Source organism: Lacerta agilis, chromosome 17 (assembly GCF_009819535.1).
Source record: "Lacerta agilis isolate rLacAgi1 chromosome 17, rLacAgi1.pri, whole genome shotgun sequence".
NCBI classification, from domain to species: domain Eukaryota; kingdom Metazoa; phylum Chordata; class Lepidosauria; order Squamata; family Lacertidae; genus Lacerta; species Lacerta agilis.
Window position 1 is genome coordinate 34,795,309 of NC_046328.1, and position 18,375 is coordinate 34,813,683.

Below are 18,375 nucleotides of genomic sequence, written 5' to 3' on the forward strand. Positions count from 1 at the left end.
AAGACTTCCTTTGGAATGCATTTTTTTTTTTAAAAAAAAAAAAGGTTCTTTCAGATGAAATATTCAGTTTGTATTCAATGTTATTCCTGTTCAGAATGAACCCGCTGAAATTCATCGGCAGGAAGAAGTGTGGGAGACTCCAGCATGCTAAACGCTCTGCACATAATTTTCCACAGTTTAATGAACATAATAAAGCATACCTGTTTGATGTTTTATTTTCCACCTCTTTGAGTTGTTTGTGAGGAATGGGGATTGAGTTGCAAAACTGTTTCCCTGCAGGCCAAAAATCTGTCACTGGAGTGAGTGTCACTATGGAACACCCAGGAAGGCAGTCCTGAAAACCACAGACATTCTTCCTTGTTTCCGGGAAATTTAACCTCTGAGCTGTATAAAAAGGTCACCCTCCTCCATCCTTTGCTTGCATTTTCATCCTGATCTCAATCTTGAATAGGTCTGCACAGACCTTTCTGGGGGAATTTCCTACTCTTCCCTCTCTCAAACCACTAGAAGGCAACCCTATTATGGAAAACCCGGACGTATGGCAACAAAGAAAAAACGCTGTAAAAATCCAACAGCTTTGTCCAGATTTTTACCTTTGGGAATATGGCAACCCTAATTATGGTACGTTTAGCAGTACATTGTGGTTGGTAAACCATTAGGGGTGCCATGTGAGGAGCATGCCAGACTCTGAGATTTCAGGGCCCCAAACTAAGACACAGGGGCTCCCTCTGGTGATGTCACAGGGGCAGGCCTTGGAGACGGAGGTTAATTGGAAGAGGGGAGCAGAAGAAGGCAGACACACAAACACACCCTGCCAGAATATCTATGCTATAATTTGCAGCCAGCTCCTTCTGGGCTGAATCTTGCAAGCGGCATGCAGTCTTCTTAATCATTTTTTTTATTGTTTTGTTTTGTCCGTTTATTATTATCAAAGGCACTCTCACTCACCTGGAGTTTCAAGCCCTCGAATTGCCGCCTGGAGAGGGCCAGGCAAACCAGGAGACTTCAGATCCAACCTGGAGGTCTTGCAACCATATACATTTAAGCACTTAAAACCTTAGAAGGACAACAATGGTAATATATCATATTACAGTTATAGTAAACATTCTGAAGGAAAGAGTGAGGAAACAGTCACCTGGATGATTTTATGGAAAACTTAAGTAAGTATAAAGCAGAGTAGGAGATAGGCATAAGGCAATACATGAAGAGGAGAAACGTTGTCATATTAAACAGGGACAGGTGAAGGAGGCAAGGTTTAGACTAGGCTTCCTTAAACACAGCACTCCAGATGTTTTTGGCCAACAACTCCCATGATCCCTAGCTAGCAGGACCAGTGGTCAGGGATGATGGGAATTGTAGTCTCAAAACATCTGGAGGGCCGAGTTTGAGGAAGCCTGGTTTAGACCAAACAGTCCAACAAAGTTACTGGTATATGTCATAAAGGTAAAGGTAAAGGGACCCCTGACCATTAGGTCCAGTCATGTCCAACTCTGGGGTTTGTGGCGCTCATCTCGCTTTACTGGCTGAGGGAGCCGGCGTACAGCTTCCGGGTCATGTGGCCAGCATGACAAAGCCGCTTCTGGCGAACCAGAGCAGCGCACGGAAACGCTGTTTACCTTCCCACCTGGAGCGGTACCTATTTATCTACTTGCACTTTTGACGTGCTTTCGAACTGCTAGGTGGGCAGGAGCAGGGACTGAGCAACGAGAGCTCACCCCATCACTGTGACCCCATCGAACCGCTGACCTTCTGATCAGCAAGCCCTAGGCTCTGTGGTTTAACCCAGAGCGCCACCCACGTCCCTTGGTATATGTCATAGGTATTGCCAAATAAAGTCATCCTTGACTGGGACAAGGGCAGCAAAGTCTGTTGGTTTCACAGTCCACTTCAAAAGCATAAGGCATACCCTCCAACATTCCTCAAATTAAAACTTCAGTATCATCGTCACACCCCCCCCATCCCTGCACCCCCTCCCCAGAGCCAGAAGCCAGAGCCAAGTTACCATAATGGCCACTCTTCATTGCCCATGACCCCTCAGCACCCCTCACAGCCATGACAGTGGGCTCACAGACAGACCCCACCCCCTTCACTTCCCCACCCACTGGTTTCTTTACTGGGGAGTGGGGAATCAGTGAAAAACTTTCTTGGGGGGCATTCAAGTGGCCCAGATCTTGTTTTCATAAAAACAGGAAGTGGCGCCATTTTGGGGCAGGGTGAGGCATAGATCTAGGAAATATGTGAGAGGGACACATGGTTCTGAACCACAAGGAACACATTGAAATGCTGTACTGAAGGGAACGGCCCTTGGGAATTCAGGACTTTGTGTGACAAAGTGAGAAGCCGTGATTATTTATGGGCTTTTGTGGCGATCCCAGTATTTGGGGGGCAATTGAACGGTATGATAAGGTGATTGGTTTATTTTTCTGAGACAGCAAAGAACAAAGCTTTTGTATGCCAACAGCTCACATTAATAACCGAAGCATCCTTGCATACCTGTGTCACAGTCAGTCTAGCTGACGCCCTATGACACTTCTTTAAACAGTCACGGTCCACCCCCCCCCCCAAAAAAAAAAACATCCTGAGAAGTGTTAAGGGTGGCATGAGTTGCTCAGAGACCCCTATTCCGCTCAAAGAGCTGCAGTTCTCAGAGTGGTTTAACTATCACTCCGTCTTCACATTCTATCAAAGCAAAGGACAATAAAAGAAAATGAGATAAACCGGAGAAGAACAGACTTTGAAATTTCCGGGCATGCATAGTGGATCCGGCTGGCACTGCTGCGAGCCAGCGAGCGAGCGGCGGGTCGTAGGGCTGCCCCATCCGGACAGGGTGCCAGGCGGCAGGGGAGGGGCGGGGGAGTGTCACCACCTCCCCTGGAAACCGGGGCGAAGCGCCCCCTACGCCCCGCCCTTCCTACGCCACTGCATGAACACACAGGGCAAGATGCCTGGGGCAAAGCAACAAGGAAGGGTGATAGTCTCCATGCCTTGGGTGTATGCTTCCTGAAGCTCTCTGTCTGTCCCCTGTTGGAAGCAGGATGCTGGGAGAGCTGGACCCAGGAAGGCACTTCTTATGCTTATTTCTCTTATCACGTTCTGCATTCCTGCAGTGCTACCCAGTAATGACAGACTACGCAGAGCATCTTCTTGCTAAGCGATTTAAGCAGGCACCATGTTCAAAATCCTGGGGATTACCTTTCTCTTTATGCAAAGGAGGATTCCAGGGCTTATACAGCAAAGTGCCCTATAATTAACCCTAATTCACATGAGTCACCCTGCTGCAATGTCAGGCGGTAAGCCACAATCCTTGAAATCACGCCTCTGAGCTCTCACCTTCTCTTCTGCGGTCTCAGCTAATTCTTCTTCGTTCTTTTTTCCTGTTCTCCTCCTCCCAGTGTCATACACGCCTCCTGTTTGGCAAACAAAATGTAAACACTACGCTCTTCCAGTCTTTCAACCCTTAGCACAGGTGCTGAGAAGTATAGTCAATGGGCAGGGATGATGGGACTTGTAGTCAAGTATGGTGATGGCGATGATTTTATTATTTATACCCTGTCCATTGGACTGGGTTGCCCCAGCCACTTTGGGTGGCTTCCAACACATATGAAAACATAATAAAACATCAAACATTAAAAACCTCCTGATACAGGGCTGCCTTCAGATGTCTTCTAAAAGTTGTATAGTTATTTATCCCCTTGACATCTGATGGGAGGGCATTCCACAGGGGGGACACCACTGCTGAGAAGGCCCTCTGCCTGGTTCCCTGTAACCTCACCTCACAGTGAGGGAACCTCTAGAACAGGGGTCCCCAAACTAAGGCCCGGGTTTGCTCCTTCCCATCCTCGCCTGTTTCGTGAAATCCAGGAACTCTTCAGCAATTTGCTGCCTCTCTTCATTGCTCCTGTTAGTCAATAGGTCAATGACGGTTACATATTCGACACCTGTCACGATGGATAGCAAATTTAGAGGCTAACCACTAAACCGTGGTTCTCTGTATGTGTTCTTCACATATATAAATCCCTCCTTGCAATTCTGTAATAGGAGAAGTCACATTTATGAATCAAACATGTATACATAACCACACACTTTATACCAGGGGTAGGCAACCTAAGGCCTGTGAGCCAGATGTGGCCCAATCGCCTTCTAAATGCGGCCCGCGGACGGTCCGGCAATCAGCGTGTTTTTACATGAGTAGAATGTGTCCTTTTATTTAAAATGCATCTCTGGGTTATTTGTGGGTCCTGCCTGGTGTTTTTACATTAGAATGTGTCCTTTTATTTAAAATGCATCTCTGGGTTATTTGTGGGTCCTGCCTGGTGTTTTTACATTAGTAGAATGTGTGTTTTTATTTAAAATGCATCTCTGGGTTATTTGTGGGGCCTGACTGGTGTTTTTACATGAGTAGAATGTGTGTTTTTATTTAAAATGCATCTCTGGGTTATTTGTGGGACATAGAAATTCGTTCATTGTTTTTTTCCAAAATATAGTCCAGCCCCCCACAAGGTCTGAGGGACAGTGGACAGTGGCCCCCTGCTGAAAAAGTTTGCTTACTCCTGCTCTAGAAGACCCTCAGAGGTGTACCTTGGTGTATGGGCTGAACGATATGGGTGGAGACGCGTCTTCAGGTATACAGGGCTGAAGACAGTTAGGGCTTTAAATGTCAGCACCGACACTCGGGACTGCACTCAGAAACATACCGATAACACAAGAATAACATGACAACTGCATCTTTTCAAACATTATATAAATGGTCCAGACAACAGACATGAAAATTTTGCAAAAGAAGAACTAGAACCTTCTCAGTTTTCCACCCCCCAAATCCAATAATCTTGATGAAGATAAAAGAAAAAGAAAAAAAGAAAGGCCCACTTGGAGGAAACAGGTGTTTGAAGCCACCCTAGCTGTTGGCAGCAAGATCTCTGCCCTCCACTCACTGAAATGAGCTTTACAGAGCCATCGGCTTACATGCTGTTGGGTCATGGACACACAAGGCCTAGGGAATAGGAATAGGAATAGGAATAGGAATAGGAATAGGAATAGGAATAGGAATAGGAATAGGACTAGGACTAGGAATAGGAATAATTTATTATTGGCCAAGTACATTTTCCAACATACTTGGAATTTGTTTCGGCTACATTGCAATGTAAACATACAGACACTGTTCCTCTCACAATACAAAGAAGCAAAGAAACCCCACCCATATTTTACCTCCCCTTAAGCTATACAACTACGAATTTAACAATTTAATGGCACAAGGGAAAAAACTATTCTTGTGCCTGGCCGATTTTGTATATGAAGTCCTGTAGCGACGTCCAGATGGAAGTAAATCAAGCAGATGATGACCGGGATGTAAAGGATCTGCTACAATTCTCTCTGCTCTCTTCCTTACTCGGGTAGCATAAATTGTCTCTATTGAAGGCAAGCTAACACCAATTACCCTTTCTGCAATTCTTACAGCTCGTTGGAGCTTTTTCTTGTCTCTCTTAGAGGCTGTACCGTACCAAGCTGTTATAGAATTACAGAGAACAGTTTCAATGATGCCTCTGTAGAATTGAATCAACACTTCCTGGGACAATTTAAATTTCCTTAGTTGACGCAGGAAATACAGCCTCTGGTGGACCTTTTTAATAATACTATTGATGTTGCTTGACCAATTTAAGTTATAAGAAATTATGGAGCCCAGGAACTTAAAGGACTCTACTATTACAACCATGTTACCAAGAATGGGAAGATGGGGTTGTTGGCCCCCACCGCAACACGTGCTCTCCATGAAAGAGAACTCGCTTTGTGAGTTAAGGGGGGGGGGGTAACAAAAGAATACAAGAGGCTGCCTACTGGAATGGGTAACCAGATGCCTATGAGAAGCTCACAAGCAGAACCTGAGCTCAAAAGCACGCTCCCAGCTTCTCATTCCTCGAAACTGGTATTCAGAGGAACATGGCCATCATGACTGTCGACCATCAACCCCTTTATCTTCCATGACTTTGTCTAATCCTCTTTTAAAGTCTCCCAAGTTTGTGGCCATCCCTACATCTTGTTGGATTGGAGAGAACTCCATGATTTAACCGGGAAGTCTTTCCGGGTGTATGTCCTGAATTGTCCATCCCTGTGGAACGTGAGCGGCACCCACTAGAGGGTCTCAGGATGGGTGTCATAATTCCCCCATTCTGGAGCCCAGAAACTATTTTCTGGGGCATAGAGTGGTTCTTGATATAACATGAGATGCCTTCTGCTCTTGCAGAACGTCCATGTGGCATGCGATCTGCAATGTGGCATGCGCCACGCTTGTGAGCATGACCATGTCCAACATGAAGTCCATCGTAACTGCATTTGCAATGCGTTCCAATCAGCTTTGTCCATCATGCTCATACATTTCTGTTCTGCTGCCGTCACGAGGCTGAGAACCACAAGTCTGTTTTGCCTAATCACATCTCTGCCACAGGTGACACTCCCTTAGGCATCCTTCTTTCATCATCCATGTTCTTTCTTATTGGTAGCTTCACCCAAGGCAGGTGGGAAGATGTCCTAATTGCCTCCGGCTGATCAACTTGCAAACGAGCAAGCTGGCAAGGCATAAGAGAAAAATGAAGGTGACAAAGTCAAAAGCCATGCGTCCAGAAGGGTGACCGGGAGATTCTGAATTCATTCTGTCTTCTCTCCTTTAGAACTGATGCAGGAAATGAAGAGCCCAATCATAAGAGGGCGATTCCAGAACCGTATAAAAGGCCCTCGTCTTGGCACTGTTGACTATCATAACTGCAGATCTCCTCCACAGACGATTACCAGCCTGTTGGGTAAGTCAGATTCAAGGCTATGTCACTGACATCCTCGGGTGGAATACTTTTTTAAAAAGACACCTGGGATGTAGTCAACCGAGTGCTTTGTTCGGCACAGACATGTTGAATTCAAGGAATGATGCAGTGCATGGTTGAACTATGAAACTCGCTCTCACAAGGGGCAGTGATGGCCCCAAACCGAGATGATTTTGAAAGAAGATTAGACAAATTGATGGAGGAAGGGCTATTGATGGCTATCAGCCATGATGACCATGCTGTGTTTCCACAGCTGAAGGCAGCAATGCTGCCTGGAAGTCTTCACAAGAGGTGTTGGGCAGCATCAGCCATTCTCCCACCACAGGACCATAGGAAGTTACTTAGGGCTCCCAATGAGAAAAGGCCACAATTCAGCGACAGAGGGTCAGCTTTTCCCACAGAAGCTCCCAGGTTGAATCCCCAGTGCTTTCAGGAAAGTCTGTGGAAAACTTCTGTCCAAAAGCCACTCACTGTAGCTATCTGGTATAAGGCAACTTCCTGTGTTCCTATTTAAACCAGACCTTTCCTTAGAATGCTTGAGGGCCGGAATCTTATTTTAGGACTCAGCTCTAGAGATTTTCATGTGGAAGGTTCCAGGTCCGGCCCATTGTCATTTTTAGTTTAAAGCATCTAAAAATGATTTACAAATCCTAGAGAGCTTCTGCCAATCAGTGTGGGCAATCCTTCGCTAGATAGATAGACCAAAGGTTTGACTCAGAATAAGCAAGACTTTTTTTCAGCTGGAACTCGCCGGAACTCAGTTCCGGCCACTCTCAGGTGGGCGTCGTTGCCAATAGAAGATAACTTCATTCATTGAGAGCTCTGGCACCTCTTTTTCTAGAAAAATAGCACCGAGTATAAGGCATCTTGAGGGACGCGGGTGGCACTGTGGGTTAAACCACAGAGCCTAGGGCTTGCCGATCAGAAGGTCGGCAGTTCAAATCCCCTTGACGGGGTGAGCTCCCGTTGCTCAGTCCCAGCTTCTGCCAACCTAGCAGTTCGAAAGCACGTCAAAGTGCAAATAGATAATAGGTACCGGCCACTCCAGGTGGGAAGGTAAACGGTGTTTCCGTGCGCTGCTCTGGTTCGCCAGAAGCGGCTTAGTCAAGCTGGCCACATGACCCGGAAGCTGTATGCCGGCTCCCATGGCCAGTAACATGAGATGAGCGCTGCAACCCCAGAGTCGGACACGACTGGACCTAATGGTCAGGGGTCCCTTTACCTTTACTTTACCTATAAGGCATCTTGCTAGGTAAGGACTACATGGTTTAAGGGAGGGAGCAGGCTCCCTGAGATTGTTGGGTTCCAGCCGAGGAAAGACCTGGGTTGAAATTCCTTTTCAAGTGTGTCATTCGTTGGGTGGCATGGAGTGAAGAGTATTGGTGTTCTGAATTTTGTGAAATGGAATTGGTAGGGCTGTGCAGTGGGAGAGCTGGGAAGCAGATCTCATTCCATCAGTTCTTCTGTGACAGGCCGGATCCAACAGGCCTTCTCCTCTCCTCTCAGCTATCACCTGGGGACATTCCATTAGGCTGCCTCAGAAGGAGAGATAGGAAGCAGGGCTCATTTCATCAGCTTTGCTGAAGGCCCAGCTCCATCAGGCACTTCCTCCCTCTGAACTGTGCTGGCATTTGGTCATTACAGGAGCAACTGTTTAGAAACTGGTTTCTGAGTTTTGTTTTCCTCTTCCCTCCCAGTCCCCTTTCCCTTGTGTGCTGTGTTTTGTTTTTTATTTTTTGTTTAGATGGTAATTCTGCGGGTAGGGACTGTCTTGTTTTGATTGTATGTAAGCTGCTCTGGGAACATTTTTGGCTGAAGAACAGGGTACAAAAGATTTAAATAATAATAATAATAATAATAATAATAATAATAATAATAATAATAGCAGCAGTGACAACAATACGGCCAAATCTTGTGATGACCACAAGATTCAATCCTGCTGGCTGCAGGGCTCTGCTTTGCCATCATGTCCCTTGCAGGGAACGCCCTGGCGAAACAGCACCCTGTATTTGTAATAAAATTCAGGTGAATTTTCATGAGGCCTAGCAATCATAATCATAATTGCAAACTGGTGTGCAAATCGCAGAGCTGAGCATAAATTGGGGAACATGAGAAACCCAGAAGTAACGCAGAGCTTCACTCAGCACTAGTTTTGACTCAATTGCTTGAGCCAGATGGATACATTTTTGGCCAAATATACCGTATTGGCCCGAATATAAGCCGCACTTCAACCTTTCATGGTCGGAACTTGGGGAGAAAAATGCGGCTTACATTCAGGCAAATATGGTATTCTCTGAAGGAATTTTGCCGAGCTTGGTGCATCCTCCACTCCTTCCTGCTAATAGCTTGTGCAACAATATAATAATGGACTGGTTTATTACTGTGGGAGCACTACAGCTTGTTCAGGTGCTTAATGGGAAACTCTGCGCCCCAACCTGTTCTAGCTGCTCCAGACGGTTGGTTTTACGCTGTTCCACTGAAAAAGGTGAAGGATCCAGGGGAAAAGAACTTCCTTTGCATTAAGAATGGGGAACGTCAGTCCTAGAGGAGGAGGAAGTAGACCCACAGGTTTCTCTGTGTGGCCCTTGAAACTCTCTCTGGGCCACCCACCCACCCTCAACTCAACAGCTCTCCTGCATGCCTTCGTTGAGTAGTGTTCCTAAGCTTGAACTTGCCGTCAGGCTGAAAAATGCTTCTTGCTTGCCTAGATGAAGGATGGGGACATGGGTATGTGTGTTTCTGTGTAGAAACCTCTGATTTTAGAGGTCTGCATTGCCTCCACTCCGGGCCTGAGACACCCCACTCTTGATGTTAAAGCAAGAACTTTGCTCCCGAATCCTTCACTGTGTTGGTGGAACCAGTGCTTTTTTTTCCTGGTGTACGCATACCCCTAAACATTTTGTGAATCTTTGTACTTTTGTCCATTTGCTGTATTTACTTTTCCCGATTCAAACTATAAAATGGCGATTTCCTTGAGTCAAAATGAGAGTACCCCTAAACATTATTATTTTTGGGGGGACAAAAAAAGCACTGGGTTGAACAATGTATTGACAGATGAAGCAGATGAAAAGGGGTGCAAAACCCCTTTTCCCCAATAAGTGCCGGAAAGACTTTTTCCAAGAGCACTACAATTTCTTAGTGCTTTTGGGAAAAGACTTTCCGATTTCAGTAAGCCTTCTAAGGACATTTTCTGCTTTTATTAATAAGTTTGATTGATCTTATCCATTGCATGCATTTTCAGTTTGATGTACACTGCTTAATTAAGCCGTTTGCAAATAGCTTAAATCAGAAGCATGTCTCACGTCAGTGAGGAGTTGTGCCTTCAGTGCTGTGGGTCCAATCCCCTCCTGTTAGAAACCAGGAAGGAAACATCCTTTGCTCAGCTTCAGATGGCAGATTAAAATAGTTTTATTTCAGGAGTCCTTTGTACCATGAATGCATACCCTCCAACATTTCTCTGATGAAAATAGGGACATCCTATTCCATAATAATAATAATAACAATGATTTTACTATTTATATCTGACTGGGTTGCCCCAGCCACTCTGGGCAGCTTTCAAGCTATATTAAAACGTAATAAAGCATTAAACATTGAAAACCTTCCCTACATATGGCTGTCTTCAGATGGCTCAGGGGTCGCATAACTCCATACCCTCCAACATTTCTCTGAGGAAAATAGGGACGTGCTAAGGCAAAGCAGGACATTCTGGGATCAAATCAGAAACCGGGGCAGCTTTTCTAAATCCAGGACTGTCCCTGGAAAATAGGAGCACTTGCAGGGTGTGTGAATGCTGTTCTCATGTTCTATGCTGGGAAAGGAGGACAGCGAGGCGGACGAGGGGGAGGAGGAGGAAGAGAGATGGCGACGGCGATGTGGCCGGGCGGCGCGGCCGCCAAGGGGTCAGCAACCTTTTTCAGCCGTGACTATATTTTTTTTTTTGGGGGGGGGGGGGAATGAACGAATTCCTATGCCCCACAAATAACCCAGAGATGCATTTTAAATAAAAGGACACATTCTATGCATGTAAAAACATGCTGATTCCCGGACCGTCTGCAGGCCGGATTGAGAAGGTTGCCTACCCCTGTTTTAATCTGTGCTTTAAAGATTGTGTATCAGATGTTTCATTTGCTTTTGTAATCAGCTCTGAAACTTATAGTGAAGGTATATTTCCAAGACCAACAACAACAGTGTAAGACCGTTCTGGGCTCTTGAGTGCAGGAGCATGAACACAAAGAGGCAAACACCATGCAGGATACAACAGGTTTATTTTGAATTGCATATGCAAAGCAAAAGCAAAGCAAAAGGTGCAGGGGAATAATTTGCCAGACTGCACGCTGAGAGACTAGCGTGCATTCCTTTTATACATGACAATAGGAATTCAAAACTTAATTCATAATTAGGACATGTGTTTTACAGGAAATCAGGTGACTTCCAGGAAATCGAAAATCGAAACTTATCCAGCCTCCCAGAGCCCACCCTCCTGTCTGAGAATGTAAAGGGAGTTTGTTCTTGGCAAGCTTCCTACAAGATAGCAACATAGAACCTAGCTAGTGAGCACACAGATCCCTATTGTCTATTGAAGATTGAGTCTATTCATAACACCTGTGACTGCCAATCAACAAAGAAAGCATAACTTCAATTAACTGGCAATAAAATTATTGCATTAGGCTTTAGAATACAAAGGTATAAATCAATAAAGCAATAGTAGCAAAGGTACATAAAATACTCTAACAAGCTTGATGCTTATAATACGATTAATAAGGCTAACTCATAAGGCTTAATATTAAATAGACACATTCCGGCTTCAAAGGGCCTCTTCCCCCTCTCTTGTACAGGCCGGGTGCTATTTTCTATTAATAGACAATTCAAGACTCCTTTGTTTCGCCCAGACACAGCACTTATCTTTTAACCTTGGCCGAGTCGGCCGATTCTGGCCGACCGCCAAGCAAGAGGCCCTTTTCCTCATGTCAATTTAAACTGTTCTTCTTTACAGAGGCTTGTAAAAGCAATACAGAATTATGAATACACAGTGCTGCAAAATATATGCATTTAAACAGGCTAGAAAGCATTAAAAGCATTAAAAGGCATTTCACAACAGGGAATTAGCAACAGGGAATAATTAGCAACAGGGAATTGTCCCCTTCAACAGAACGGTGGCAGTAGTTGTAATGATAATAATAATAATAACAATTCTTGCACATTTTTCCAGGTCTAGTCCATACTCCCAGGAGATGTATCCTCCCCAGAATAGAGATGGTCAAGATTCCTGTGATGACTATGGCGCATCAGTGTGTTCCGAGCCATTGTCTGCTCCATCGGGAGCATCATGTGACCCCTATCACTCTATGAGCTCAAGCTCTGTGGTGGACTGCTGTGGCACATCATCGCAGCAATACTGTCCTCCTGCACAACAGTATTGCCCTCCCGTCCAAAAGTACTGTCCTCCTGCCCAAAAGTACTGCCCTCCTGTACAAAAATACTGCCCACCCCAGCAGAAATATTGTCCCCCGGCCCAAAAGTACTGCCCTCCAGTCCAAAAATGCTGCCCGCCTCAGCAGAAATATTGTCCTCCGGCCCAAAAGTACTGCCCTCCAGTCCAACAGTACTGCCCACCCCAGCAGAAATATTGCCCCCCGGCCCAAAAGTACTGCCCTCCAGTCCAAAAATGCTGCCCACCCCAGCAGAAATATTGTCCCCCGGCCCAAAAGTACTGCCCTCCAGTCCAACAGTACTGCCCGCCCCAGCAGAAATATTGTCCCCCGGCCCAAAAGTACTGCCCTCCAGTCCAAAATTGCTGCCCGCCCCAGCAAAAATATTGCCCTCCTGTGCAACAGTGCTGCCCTCCGGTTCAGAAATGCTACCCACCCAAGCAGAAGTACTGCCCTCCCGTCCAACGGTACTGCCCTCCAGTCCAACAGTACTGCCCTCCAGTCCAGACATACTGCCCACCGCCTCAGCAGACCTACACACCGGTTCGAGAGCCCGAGATCTGCCAAATACAGCAAGTCTGCCAAGCTCCACCACATCTTCTGAAGAAGTAGCTACGGATATAGATAAAGGCAAACGGGCTCACGAGGACATTTGTCATCCGTCTAGAAATGTTGTTCCTTTCCTTCCTTCTTGTGGTCCCCACGACACCTGTGCCCTTTGTGGTTAATTCCCGGCGGTTTAAATTCAGCACACAATGTTCCGTGTGCTTCCCAATAATGGTTATTCATTTGCTGCCCATGTGTAAGGCCAAATTACTGCTAATGTTTCCTGTGCATATAGCTGCATCTTAAGAAATTGATCGTTTTGCTTGACCCAACTCCACTTTCCTGGAGAATTCGGCTGCTTTCAAGCCCAGCGCTCTATCAGAAATTTGAGAAGACCTTTCGATTTAATGTGGCTTTGACCCACTGAGATTGAACCAGTCTGGTGGCATTTGCTGAAGGCCGCACTGAAGTATGGGACTCATCCGTGGCATGCGGTCCGTGGACTAGGGAGACTAGACCACTCCCCTAAAGGGTCCAAGAGCCCTCCCACCACCTTCCCAAAAACCACCCAACTTTGGGAAGGAGGCAGCAGGGCTCCAGCATCATGTCAGAGGCCTGTTGCCTCCTTCCCAGAACCCAGGCAGGGAGGGAGGTGCAATGATCACACATGTGACGTCACACACACAACACACACAACACACACACACGCACACACACACACACACACACACACACCATCACACTTGCAAGCTGGCCTTGCTTCCCTATGAAAAAATTTCACCGCATGCCACTGGGACTCATAGTGCATAAGCTACTCCGTACACTGAAGCATGGGTTCCGTAGTCTTTACGAAATAACGCATTCTTGCTTATGGGAAGTGTTAACATTTGCTGTGCTTTGCTGAAAGCTGATATTTATTGGAGATACGTTATTGGTGTTGATATTTATATGAGATCTTTTGTGTGGACTCATTTAATTTACTGTTACTATCCTCGTCCTTTTGAACAAGTATACATGCAACAAAATAAAAGCATTTCTCCCCCCCAAAAATCCATCTCTCCTGGCTCCTTCATTTCTCTCCAATTTTGGTTTATGTTTTTATTTAGATTAACGTTTCAGTTTGGATTAAAAAAGGTATCTGATAGTACTCTCTGTACCCCCCCATTCTAATAAAATTTCTTACAAAGTTATTTTATTAGAATTGAATGTTAAACCACTCTGCGAGGTGTAACTCTGCAAGGAAAATAAGAGGAAACTCCTAACAATTCTCTCCTTATTTTTTTAAAAAATAGATTTTATTAAGTTTTTAAATTGTACATCTCAAAATAAACATTTTACATAATACCATATACCCAATGACTTCCCCCTTCTCCTTCCATGGTTCATTTAACTTGCTTATCATTCCTGCATATTTTACTGTAACCATTCTAGTCAGTTCTCCAGTTTACATCATTCAAATATTAAGCACGCTGTTGAGTTTATCTTAATGCTGCCAGTGTCTTCAACTGTACACAGTTGTTTTCCAAATACTCAGCAAAGATTTTCCACTCCTCTTTAAATAAATACACTCCTTGCTCTCTTATTCTATATGTTAAACCTGCTAGTTCTGTAAATTCTATCATCTTGAGTTGTCATCTTTCTTACTTGGGACTTCCCTTACTTTCCATCTTTGGGCTAACAAAATTCAAGTCACCCTTGTTGCATACATAAATATATATATTTTCTGACACCTGGGAACATCAGTCTATTCATAACAGAAAGGCCTCCGATCTTTTGGGAATGTTGTTTTAAACAATCTTTTCAACTCATTATAAATCATTTCCTAATATTCTTTAACCTACTCTGGCTTCTCCTCAGATCGTATAAATCTTTCGCCTTTTACACCTAACACTTTTCAGGACTCTCAAAAGGCCACACCCTCTCCCCAGCCATACTCGCTCTCCTAAAACAACCCACCCCTACATCCCCCACCAGCAAAACTTCACATCTGCCTTGAATGTATTTGCCTCGCTGGAATGTGTCCTTGAATTCTAACAATGGGTGGGTCTACACATGGTGTGTGTGTGTGTGTGTGTGTGTGTGTGAAAGCACACTATAAGTCAGAAATTAAATCATTATATCAAAAGGGGGGAAACCGCTATGTAAAATCGTATAGAAAAGTGTTTTGCTCTACAGCGCCATCTGGTGTTTCATGTTTATAATGCATTCAAAACGCTGCTTTTTGACTAATGTAGCTGAGTCCAATGTCTCTTGCTTGCCTGGATGGTGGATGGGTGCGTGGATAGATACTAGTCTACTGTACAAAGGTACAATGTACATTCACGGCTCTGCTCACTTTTGCCCTGCCCACCACTGGCATGTGGTCAACAGAAAGTTTCCAAGAAGAGAATGCAGCCCTCAAAAATATGGTTCCGCACCATTGTTTTACATTATGAACTGAGCTAGAAAAAGCTCTGGAAGACAATTGCATTATAATGAGTTGTTGTCTATGCTCTGGTAACTTCAAGATTAGATTACTGCAATGTGTTATTCGTAGGGCTGCCTCTGAAGACGGTTCAGAAACTTCAGCTGGTGCAGAATCCAATGGCCAGGTTGCTCACCGGAGCAAAACGGTTTGTGCATATTGCAGCGATCCTGGTCTGACTGCACTGGCTACCGATCAGTTTCCGGGCCCAATTCCAAGTGCTGGTTTTGAACTATAAAGCCTTAAATAGTGGCGCCCTCCCATCAGAAGTCAAGGGAATAAACAACTACCTGACATTCAGGAAATACCTGAAGGCAGCCCTGTTTAGGGAAGTTTTTAAACTGTGATATTTTAAATGTATTTTAATGTTTGGTGGAAGCCGCCCAGAGTGGCTGGGGAGACCCGGCCAGATGGGCGGGGTACAAATAATAAATTATTATTATTATTATTATTATTATTATTATTATTATTAAATGGCTCAGGACAGTAATACCTCAAGGACCGCCTCTTTCCGTATGAACCTACCCAGACCCTAAGATCATCTTCTCAGGCTCTTCTTCATGTACCTACTCCTCGAGAGAACGGGGCCTTCTCTGCAGTGGCTCCCCGTCTGTGGAATGCTCTCCCCAGGGAAGTTCGCCTGGCACCTTGATTACACACCTTTAGGTGCCAGGCAAAAAAAGTTCCTTTTCAACCAGGCCTTTGGTTGATCTGTTTAACATCTTATACCCTTTTGAAATGTGGCTCTTTTCGGGGGGGAGGGTGCTATTGGGTTGTTGTTTTCATCCTGATTATATATGTTGTGATCATTTCTGTGAACTGCCCTGAAACCCACAGGTTACAGTATAGGGCGGTATATAAATTTAATAATAATAATAATAATAATAATAATAATAATAATAATAATAGGAGTGATGCCCTGAAAGTTTCCCCCTTTGCTGCAGTTTTGTAGAGTAGAGATCTGTAAGAGTTCAACACAGCTTGCTAGAATGAGCACTTATTCCAGAAAGGCCGCCTAAATGAAGGAGTGGGAGATGTGGAGCCGTGTGTCCTTTAGAGATAGGGCGACCTGGGTCCCCACATGAGTCATAAAACATTGGCTCAACACTTCAAGGCTTGTGTAGAGGAGCATGGGAATATCTCAGCCATCACATTCCTTTGTTGTCTGCTGCATGTTATGACTACAGGTGAAACTCGAAAAATTAGAATATCGTGGAAAAGTCCATTTATGTAAACAATTGTTTTCATTGGCTACTGGCGTTTAATATGTGAGATAGACTCATGACATGCAAAGCGAAATATGTCAAGCCTTTGCTTGTTATAATTGTGATGATTATGGCGTGCAGCTGATGAAAACCCCAAAGTTGAAATTGTTAATTTGGGGTTCTCATCAGCTGTATGCCATAATCATCACAATTATAACAAATAAAGGCTTGGCATATCTCTCTTTGCATGTCATGAGTCTATTGCATATATTAGTTTCACCTTATAAGTTGAATTACTGAAAGAAATGAACCTTTCCACGATATTCTAATTTTTCGAGTTCCCATTGCGTGTTTGTTGGTAACACACTTGCTCCGTAACCGCTGGGCAGAATCGCATCCAATTAGGACTCAGCGTTCCATGCCCATTGGAGAAGGATATGGCAAAATTAAATTACAAAAAATCCACACCTGTCATATCTAAAATAAAGGATAAAAGGGGGGAAATTGACGCACCTATTAGATGTCACCAGCAAAACATCGCCCTCTAGCGACAGCTATACTGGTACTGCAGCTACAAAAGCTAAACATTGGCACCACTATTACATGTCACTGGCAAAACATCACCCTCTAGCAACAGCTATACTGGTACTGCAGCTAATACAGCTTCCCCCGGCAGAGCTCCGTTGGCCATTTGCGAGATCGCAAACCGGTAACTGAAAGGGGGGGGGGCGGAAAAGAGGCTAATTTAAAATGTGGGTGGGGGTCAATGAGGGTAATTGAAAACGGGGGGGGGGAGAGAGAAGGGACAGATGGAAGTTGAACGGGGGAACGGAAAACAGGGTAATTGAAAATGGGGGGGCTGAAAAAATGGAAAACGGGGGGGGAGGCTAATTGAAAACGGGGGGAGGGGAGAGAAGGGGCAGACAGAAGTTGATCAGGGCCTCCCCCCCGAAAAGAGGGTAATTGAAAACAGTTGGGGGGGAGGGTAATTGAAAGAGAAGGGGCAGACGGAATTTGAACAGGGGAACTTCTTCAATTTCACAAAATCAGCCACAGCAATGCATGGCCGGGTCAGCTAGTTTTAAATAAAATCACACATTCTACTCAAGTAAAAACACGCTGATTCCCGGTCTGTCCGTGGGCCGGATTGAGAAGGCGATTGGGCCGCATCCAGCCCATGGGCCCTAGGTTGCCTACCCCTGAACTAGGAGGTCCATCTGTATTAGAGAATAAAGAATGCAGAGAGGGGGGACTTTCCGTTGGTCCCCAGGGTGCTGCTGGAGACAGAAGGGGGAGGATTTAGAGTAGCCAAGCTGTCAGGCATGGAATGGCCTCCTGTCCCTTTGATAACTTCACAGACAAGAATTAACAAGCAGTTTATATTTTATAGTCCTTTATCAAATATAAACTGCTCGTTAATTCTTGTCTGTGAAGTCACCGAAGGGAGGAGAGGACTCTCCACGCCTGACACCAAGTGTGCCTATTTTCCAGGAACAGTCCCAGATTTACAGAAGCCGTCACAGTTTCTGATTTGATCCTAGAATGTCCTGCTTTTCCTTTGTTGTGGTTTAGTCGTTTAGTCGTGTCCGACTCTTCATGACCCCGTGGACCAGAGCACGCCAGGCACTCCTGTCTTCCACTGCCTCCTGCAGTTTGGTCAAACTTATGTTGGTAGCTTTGCTTTTCCTTCGGACACCCCAAATTTCATCAGAGAAATGATGGAGAGTATGGAATTATCCTGTTGTCTTTGTCCATGGAGTTTTCTTGGGAAGTGAGAGCTGGACCATAAAAGAGGCTGATCGCCGTAGAATTGATGCTTTTGAATTATGGTGCTGGAGGAGACTCTTGAGAGTCCCATGGACTGCAAGAAGATCAAACCTATCCATTCTCAAAGAAATCAGCCCTGAGTGCTCACTAGAAGG

The 18,375-nt window shown here is 45.0% G+C and overlaps 1 protein-coding gene across 1 annotated transcript; it reads left to right on the forward strand.

Annotated features, from left to right (window-relative positions):
- The first annotated feature begins 6,762 nt into the window (after positions 1–6,762).
- LOC117038956 (proline-rich protein 4-like) lies at positions 6,763–12,944 on the forward strand. The gene is made up of 2 exons (XM_033135957.1): positions 6,763–6,791; positions 12,019–12,944. The coding sequence occupies exon 2, from the start codon at positions 12,041–12,043 to the stop codon at positions 12,848–12,850; it is 810 nt and encodes a 269-aa protein (XP_032991848.1). The 5' UTR covers positions 6,763–6,791; positions 12,019–12,040; the 3' UTR covers positions 12,851–12,944.
- The last annotated feature ends 5,431 nt before the right edge of the window (positions 12,945–18,375 follow it).

Coding starts and splice junctions, on each gene's coding strand:
- LOC117038956 (XM_033135957.1), top strand. CDS start 12,041: ATGTATCCTCCCCAGAATAGAGATGGTCAAGATTCCTGTGATGACTAT.